Source organism: Capsicum annuum, chromosome 8 (assembly GCF_002878395.1).
Source record: "Capsicum annuum cultivar UCD-10X-F1 chromosome 8, UCD10Xv1.1, whole genome shotgun sequence".
In the NCBI taxonomy this organism is placed as follows: domain Eukaryota; kingdom Viridiplantae; phylum Streptophyta; class Magnoliopsida; order Solanales; family Solanaceae; genus Capsicum; species Capsicum annuum.
The window spans coordinates 38,432,161-38,441,341 of NC_061118.1; the positions used below are offsets into that span (position 1 = coordinate 38,432,161).

General features: G+C 36.4%; 2 protein-coding genes across 2 annotated transcripts; one reads left to right on the forward strand and one right to left on the reverse strand.

Annotated features, from left to right (window-relative positions):
• Positions 1–306: 306 nt before the first annotated feature.
• On the forward strand, positions 307–3,646 carry LOC107846358 (protein LEAD-SENSITIVE 1). The gene is made up of 3 exons (XM_016690770.2): positions 307–536; positions 647–720; positions 2,723–3,646. Exons 1-3 carry the CDS (start codon positions 517–519, stop codon positions 3,403–3,405), a joined length of 777 nt encoding a protein of 258 aa, XP_016546256.1. The 5' UTR covers positions 307–516; the 3' UTR covers positions 3,406–3,646.
• Positions 3,647–4,201: 555 nt separating this feature from the next.
• On the reverse strand, positions 4,202–9,181 carry LOC107846366 (serine/threonine-protein kinase rio2; the record flags this gene model as incomplete). Its single annotated transcript, XM_047394420.1, is given in 8 exon segments — positions 4,202–4,819; positions 5,906–6,037; positions 7,066–7,234; positions 7,455–7,502; positions 7,652–7,725; positions 7,925–8,042; positions 8,995–9,083; positions 9,159–9,181. Coding segments are annotated over 8 exon segments (887 nt in total), but the record flags the coding sequence as incomplete, so codon positions are not given.

The window sequence follows — 9,181 nt, forward strand, 5'->3', positions numbered from 1 at the left end:
AATCAAGAGCAAGAGTCTAGAGTCGAGTTGGATCCGGGGTCGAAATCAAGTATAATATCGAGGTGGAGAGTCGGGTTCGGGGGTCAAGTCCCAAATCAAAACGGGGATTTGAGAGTCACGATCGTGTTCAAAAATCAGGTCTCAAATTAGGGTCCAAGAGTCGAGTCTCTAGGTCGACGTCTTAGTCAGGAGTCGGAGTCAGGATTCTCGATAAAATATACCCTTTACTTTATATAGAAATTTTATTTTAAAACATAAAATATGTACCCCTACTTTGACATGTTTGCTTAATAACTAAGTCAAGTAATTTGGATAAGGCATAAGGGTAATTCCGTCATTTCACTTCGTCCATAGAAATGCGTACCGTAAAAAGCAAATCCTCACACACGAAAGATACGCGTCTTTTTTGCGTTTATCAATTAAATAAAATAGGCAAAAACCATTGTTCTTCATCAATTTTTACTTCATTTTTAGCACTAAATCTTCATCATATTCTTCTGTTAATTCAAAAATAATATGGGGCTGCTTTCTAATAGGTAATCTGAATTTTTTGCAATTTTTTTCTAATTTTTTGATGTTTTTTTAAAATTTTTTGCTGATTTATTTTAATTATTTTTGGTGATTTGTGTGAAATGATGATGAACAGAATTGATAGGAGCAGCCTCAAACCTGGAGATCATATTTATTCTTGGCGTGCTGCTTATATTTATGCTCATCATGGTTAGTTTTTTTTAAAATATATATATATATATATATATATATATATATATATATATATTTGTGATAAATAATTTTGATTTTTTTTGTGTGTACATGAATTTTAATTGTTTGAATTTTGTGATTTAATTATGATATATAAATGTTTATGTAGAAAGTTGTTCTTTATGTTAAATAATATTGTTGATGTAGGGAAAAAATTGTTATTTATGGTAAATAGTGTTGATTTGTGTAAATGAACTTTTTTTTTTGGAATTGCTTGCTTTAATCTTGTTGTGGAAGGTTTGTGGTTAACTTAGCACACAATCATGCAAGTACACACTCAAAGCAAATAGGGTAGGGGGAAGAAGTAACTCAAGGATTTTTAGAGTTATGTGATACCTATTATTGGTGGGAGGTGACAAGTATCCCGTTGAATTAGTTTTGGTGCGCGCAAGTTGGTGTGGACACTATGGTTATCAAAAAATTAGAATAACACAAGGATTTTTAGAGTTATCTGATACCTGATGTTGGTGGGAGGTGACAAGTATCATGTGGAATTAGTTTCGGTGCGCGCAAGTGGCGTGGACACCACCACCACAACAACAACAACAGCGTAAAGTGTACGTAGTCCATACCACTACCTCAGATGAAGTAAAGAGGTTGTTTCCAATAGAACCCAGCTCAGGATAGATAATAGTATAACCAAAGAAAAAAAAAAGCTAACAACAAAATTGGATAACACACCGTTAGATAACAACAAAACAAGACTCCCACAAGGTAATACTATAACTATCTATTCAAAATCATAGACATTACCAAAACACCATGAACAAGAGACTACAAGAAACTATAGGCGCAGATACAAACAAAGCACTCTCCCCTACTATCAAAAATTAAAAATAACAAAAGTATTTTATGAGGTTCAACTAAGCCTAATCCTCTAGGAAGAAGGAAAGAGTCATTCTTTTTAGAAGCAGAGTAACGAGGAAAGTAAGTCAAAGAAATTGATACGGATGGAGTAGATATTATGGAATTGAGATAATACCTGGGGTCTTCCTAGATTCATCTATAAGTTCTACATGTTATCCTAATTGATGGAGGTCTTAATTTGAATTAACCTTTCTTCTCGCGAGGAAAAAAGGAGAACCTTTTTCTCAAAGCATCCATTTTCTCGCGAATACAATGGACTCAAAGTAGACTTTGTGATGGTTAAAAACAAAGAGTGAAATATGAGACACCTCCGTTGGACTTTAATGTGACGGTTTAGTGGATGCAGCATTTGATATGAGCATAGTCACATTTTTAGAAATATACCGGTCAGCAGGTTGCTGGTTAACGTAGGGTTCCTGATTAAACAGCAGCACTTGGCTAGAGGCTGGTGCAGTATGAGGAGAGGCACTCTAGTAGTTCATTTGATCCTCTACTATTTCTGGGAATAATCTATTTTATTTTTCTGGATTTAGTATTGCATTTGATGAAGATATAGGCGATTATTGAGGTCAGAGCAATAATACGTGTGGTGGGTAATGTACTCATTCTTCCTTAGTCAATTCTTTTATGAAATTGTGTTACATGGATTATTGAGTTTCACTACTTTGGTATTGTAATGGAGAACCTTCCAACATTCTGAATGTTCTTTTTGTTCCAAGTTTTAAACTCTTGGCGTGGTCAATATTGCGTGAAACTCATTAACTTAATAGAGCAGCTAAGTATAAGCCATAACGCAGAAGTAGACCAATGATGGTAGGGTCAAAATCCTTTTGAGTCACATTATGAGTAATTTGCTTGCTATGGCGAAGAATTATCGGTCCTTTATGTTAGTTCCAGACAGTTGGCTCTTTGCTAGTCTTCACATTAGTCTAGAGAAGGTTTGAAGTGCATAGCGACTGCTATCCACGCATTTGCACTTTGGCATGTTATTTTAATTTTTTCCTTGCTTTTGCTTCTGAATCACCCCGACAATCTACTTTAGTGGTGACCGACGAAATATTTTGTGAGCATATTGGATTTGCCTGAATAACAGGTATCTATGTTGGGGATAATAGTGTCGTTCACTTCACAAGACGTGGTCAAGAAGTAGGAACTGGGACTGTTTTGGATCATCTCTTGGTAAGCTCAATTCCAACTCGATCTACTGCTCCTTGTACCGTTTGCACCCCACCATCAGATGGTCACGGAGTAGTCTCATCCTGTTTGGACTGCTTTCTTGCTGGAGGCATCCTGTATCGCTTTGAATATGCTGTGACTCCCGCTATCTTCCTCGCAAAAGCACGTGGAGGAACGTGTACTCTTGCAGTCTCGGATCCAGATGACATCGTGGTCCATCGAGCGAACTACCTCCTTACTAACGGCTTTGGATTGTACAATGTGTTCAAGAACAACTGTGAGGACTTCGCAATTTACTGTAAGACAGGACTGCTCGTCGTAGATCAGAGTACAATGGGACAAAGTGGACAAGCAGTGTCTATAATTGGCGGACCACTTGCAGCTGTCATGTCAACACCACTACGTCTTGTCACTACCAATGTGTACGGGATGGTAGCAACAGCTGTCGGGGTCTATTGTGCAAGTCGCTACGCAGCAGATATTGGCATGCGGAGGGATGTGATGAAGGTGTCTGTTGAAGATCTAACAAGAAGGCTAACGACTGGCTTGTTGCAGGTTGTTGAACCGAGCCTCGCTGCTTTGACACCTACCGTTAGCTAGTATCATTTCGATATGTAATAACGCGTTTTAGAATTGGAAAGTGAGCCTCTTTTGCTGTATGTTCTGAGGCTCTGTTATCTGTTCTACTTTATTAGGTGCTGTTTTGCCTCCAAAACAAGTTGTAATGTGACTATTGTTGATTGTGAATTTGTGACATTGCCCATAGGTCTTCATTCCTACATATGGAAGGAATGTTTTAAGTCAAGTTTCCTTATTTATATACCATATTATTACTATGTTTTATTCGTTTTTTTAAATATATTCCTAATGAAATTATTATCATTATATTATGAATATAGTCAAATCTCACCATAGTGACAACGTTTGTTCAAAAATTTCATGGTTGTTATAGAGAGGTGGTGAGCCTTTGATAATCAAATAAAAGTATGCAAAATTAGAAAGAACATGAATGCAAAAAAGCCAAACATTAATAGTGTTTTTCTTGAAATAACCAACTGATGTGCACTATTTAAATATAATTTTTTTTCTTTAATTTGATATTCTTAATTGAAATTTACCGTTTGCATGACATTAAAGATGATTATCATTACTATTTCAATATTTTAATTTTTGCATAATATATTTCTTACAAAATATTATTACATAATATTTGATTATGTTGTTATAAAGAAGTAATTTTACAAGAAGTGTACAGTTATAATTAACGTCATTGCTGTCATTGCTATTATAGTAGGTAGAATGTAGTTATCGATTCTGATGAAAATCAGGTCGCTATAGTGAAATGACGTTATAACAAAGTGACATTACAGAGAGGTCTGACGGTATATACAACATATCAACTACAAAAATGTCTTTTTTGAAGTTTTTTTGATAAAATTTCTCATGGGGTACAAAGTATTTTTCTTTCCCTAATCCAAGTAGAAAAAAAGTATGACCAACAATACAATATCAAAGTAGTTCTTCACACCTACATAACTCTTTCTGATATCATAATCTTTAGTAAATAACAAGTACATTAATAAACTTAAAGGCTTTGTATTCTGCCAAACATGCTACCAAAATTTTCAATATACATAACAGACATTTAGGACAATGCATATCCAAGTCAAAATTGTATCACTCAGCACCTTGACGCCAAAGAAATTTCGTCGATTGACCTTCAAAAGAAGCTGAATAGCGTATACTTTACCAGTGTGCGGCTCGTCCAGGTTCATGTACCTCACCAGCCACTCAATTGCTTATGGACCTTTGAACTCTGTGAGGATTTCCCACCTTTGTCCTTGTATGTATTCCTCGAGGCAAAGTTCTTCTTCCCCCGATGGGCAGCTTGAATAGCCTTCCTCCTCTGCTTGCTCAGGCTCTTCTCTAGTTCCGGATCATCTTCAGACTCGGTCTCTCCCTCTCCCTCGTCCTGAGGATCAGGCTCTTCCCCAACTTGATGATTATCGTCCTCCTGCAAGAGTAAATATCTTTCGTAAATGCCAAGAGACATGGGACTGTTCAGCCCATGACACAACTGTCAGATAGAAACAACACAAGATGGAATATGCATTGTTAGTTTATTCAATAAGATAGGGAAGCTCCTATAATGTATGATACTTCTCACAAAAAGAAAAGGACAATCCGCTGCCCAGAGCATCCGGCATTCACTCAGGGTCCGAAGCAGGGCAATGCCCCTACCCTAATGGAAAGCATTAACCATGCTCGAATCCGTAATGGACAATCCACTGCACAGAGCATCCGGCGTTCACTCAGGGTCCGAAGAAGGGCTATGCCCCTACCCTAATGGAAGCATTAACCATGCTCTAATCCGTGATCTATAGGTCACACGAAGACAACTTCACCGTTGCTCCAAGGCTCCCGTTCTCAATACTAGGGGCAAAATGATTAGCGTAAGCACACCCTATTCCGTAGAGTGGTGATAAAACATCCTAAATTAATATGGTGACCAATATCCAGAAATTAGATGACTCTACAACACGCTGCTAATCACAGGTAACTTAACACAAACGTTTCGGAGATATCTGATTTACATAAACAGCTATAAGGCTACCAGACTATAAAAAGTTAACTGCCGGTGAACTCTCATCATCGACACATAGTTTTGACAACATGGAGGAAAATTGTATAACTTCTACAGCAGACAATCACAATAGCTTAGGGAACTTCTCTAGAAAGAGTTGTACTAATTAAATTATATCTCATAAGATTATAAAAGCCTGATTTTGCTTTACATTAAGCCTTTTTAACACGTCAAAGAAGTAGAAGAGGTATTTACAAAGATGGCTCAACTGCGGTTATCTCTTCTTGTTTTGATTTATACAAGAACTGTTTGAGGGTCATCTTATGTTTCCATATTTCTAGTGAAACTCACATTAAAGTTTGATGCTCCGAGTTTGATTTTATCGCACATTACTGGGTACAAGTAACAAAGAATAGTATAGAGAATTATGTCCCAGATCGCCTTATCAACCAAAAGAACCAGAAACGTCACTTTAATCTGACTCTCTTTACTTCTTAGTGGAGAAAGGGAAACTACCTTCGCCAAGTGCAAGGACTCGAGCTGCTTGACGTTTGTGTTGTTAATGTCTGCTTCGTCTTCTTCATCTTCATCATCACCAGTTCCTTCATCATCAGAATCTGAATGCTTTTCAAGGTCTCCCTCAATTAACTGCCAACGAAGTAAAGAATAACTACGAAGTCCAGTACAACAAGCGATTCAAATTCAAAATGGCAGTATATTTCAAAGCTGCAATAAGGCTTTTTAAAATACACATATTGAAAAAGAGACACTGGCGCTATGATTGACACAAACAGCAAAGACAATATCGAGATAATCATGTGCCCAAGCCCCAAGGCCAGAACAAGTGTCTTCACAGCATTGCATCACGTCCAACAAACCAGTCTCCCAGGCTTTCCAAAAGGAAAAGTCAAAAGCCGGCAACTTCACGCCTTTCAGTAAGCTTTTACCTCCTTCAAAGATAAGTGACCTAGCCCCAAAGATTGTGGTTGAAAGAAGTAATGTTGCGGGGCTGCATGGGAAAGTAGAATCAAAAATCCCCATGCCTGCATAATAACCATGCAGAGGAACAACGAACATTAAAGGAAAAGAGAACACTTATCCCCAACAAAACAAATTGTACATCCCAACAAAATCAAGCTGCCAGCTTAAAAGACGATAATTCTTTTCCCATTCTCTTTTGTTGCCTGTCTATTTCCTTCATGAGACATCACGCCATTAGTCACTACAATTTTTATTTAATCGTTTTTTATACTATAATTTCAAATTTTCCTGATGATCAATGTCTTTCACCCCATTCGATGCTTATCCTAAATTTCACCACTGACTACAGTATAAACTTTTAACATCTTCTAGGCCTGTAATAAATAAGACGGACAATAATTTGCATTCATCACTCCACGTCGTGCTGATGCCTGTATGAACAACTCATAATCCGACTAACGCAACTATCAGCATCAAATACAATCACATTTTTCACATACTTGCAATATTCAAAGTTAAGTTCCAAAACAATATGACAGACAGCTTCATTGGGGTTCAAAAAAAAGTCATTGAATCAAAACATTGTTTTCTTCATTTCTTTCCCTTCTTAAAGGAAAAAAGCTATATCCAGGAAATTTCTTCTGATAATAATAAGGTTCACAAAGTTTAGCTGTAATTGAGCCATTTGAATGTACCTTTTCAAGCTCAGCTTGATCCTTTCTCGTAAAACCGCTGGCAGCAAGTTCTTTGTCCAAGAAACCGCTGTTCTTGTTTATTTCAGAAAACTGGGGTCGACCAATTTCATCTATCTCAACCTCCGAACCATCAGAATTATTTTCATTTTCTTCAAATGACATATTGAACCTAAACATAGATAAGAGAGATAATCTATGAGGTCACACTTCAAAAGGAAAATTTAGTGTCTCAAATTCATATGTAGCAGCAAAATACTTATCAGGTTAAAAAAGTGAATTCATTAGACGAGTCACAGAAATACATCATAAAGAGGAAGAAGTCTTCACAGTAGTTTCTTGGTCAAACAGATGAACTTCTCCAAATAAACAGAAATGAGTAATTCACTAACCGCTTTGCAAAGAACTTATAGATGCACTCCACATCACGATCAAAATACCTGTAATATAGAAACTTGTATCAAGGACAGCAATTTTGCTAAGAGCGCAATCCATAGCACACAATATTCCAAATGAAGTGGGAAAACGAAAAAGAAAAACAGAACTCAGAAAGACTGTTTAGATGGAATAAAATGGAGAAGTATCTTACATTTGGGCGTTAGGATGAGAGACTGACACCATTTGTGGGAAATCAATCATGGTCACCTTTTCATCATCATCAATCTGTAATCCAATTAGTCACATAAGGAGAATCAGAAAAATGATGAACAGATTATAAGCCTAAACATGGGCAAAGAAACGAAAAATGAAATCTACATATTCCCATTGCACACCGAGCAACCCAAGCTCACTAGAAACCAAAAACTATAGCAGTTAAATATAATGATAGATTCAAATAAATTAAAGAAGGATTATAAGATACCATTATGTTAAATTCATTAAAGTCACAGTGAATAAGCCCGTGTTCTGCCAAACGAATAACAGCACCAATGATTGTTTCAAAAACCACGTCTGGGTTTTGCAGCTCCTTAACCTGCACACTGTTATGACCATTTTTTAAGTTTTACCGTCACTATTCTAGGAAAAAAACAATAATACAACAATAATGCACATAGAGCCAAAGTCCGAAGATCCAAATATGTCTTTTCAAAGGTTAAGTTCCTATATAACAATTGTCTTTACAGCTTTAACATTGTTCTCATAATGCTATAAATAGAGTATCGAAGTATTCATGTATCTTACAAGGAGTTGCTGCTATAAGCGTAAAACAGATTAGCAAGATCATAGGGCTTACGCAGGAGCAAGAATCCATAAATAGTATTTGGGACGAAAAATTAAAACTGCAAACTTAGTTAATACCAAAGGTCAGTTTAGCCACATCTTTTAACCATACAAGTACATGAAGCTAACATGATTGAAGAAAGGAAAAAACACATAACATGATAGAGAAGTGCAATGAAAATTCAATTACTACTATATAAAAGCCTCAATTACTGAAAATTATGGTTATACAAAACCTCAAATACCACAAAAACTACATTTTTCAAGTTATGATGGTGACTAGAAGCAACTCGTCTTGCATCGTTACGAATAATGTTGTAAAGCTAGTCATAGACTAGAAACATTGCATATGTACTGGTAAGTAAATAACACTGAGTTCACAGAAGTTTAGAGCTATTAGGAAAATCTAATTTTACGAATAATCTCCATCACTACTACATTTCTTTTTCAACGGCATGAAAAAGTTGATGGTGGAACAAAAACTATCATAAACAGTTCCAATCTTCGCAGAAAATCATATGCATCCTTAGAAGGAATCAGGACCTAGAGAGCAGTATAAACGGAAAGTGGAATTTATGCCCACAATTATAGCTTAAGAAATTAATGGCCTTCATATGAAAGTTAAGTTCGGCATACACAATAAGGTAAAACAACAGTGTCATGAGAATATAGCCCCAGCGAGACAGACAAAATATTCTGTGCAGTACTTACAGTGGATAGCCTGGGACAAGTGACATAATCACACAATGTCGATTGCAATCCACAGCCTGAGGAACAGAGAATCCATGTTCTTCTAGTGCCTGTTTACACGTGTCAAATATCAAACAAATCTCAAAATTCAAAGACATTAAGGCAAATCAGAGAACTGCATTTACCTTCATAAAAGCAAACTCTTTCA

Coding starts and splice junctions, on each gene's coding strand:
- LOC107846358 (XM_016690770.2), top strand. CDS start 517: ATGGGGCTGCTTTCTAATAG. Junction 537..646: donor ATGGGGCTGCTTTCTAATAG/GTAATCTGAATT, acceptor GATGATGAACAG/AATTGATAGGAGCAGCCTCA. Junction 721..2,722: donor TTATATTTATGCTCATCATG/GTTAGTTTTTTT, acceptor CCTGAATAACAG/GTATCTATGTTGGGGATAAT.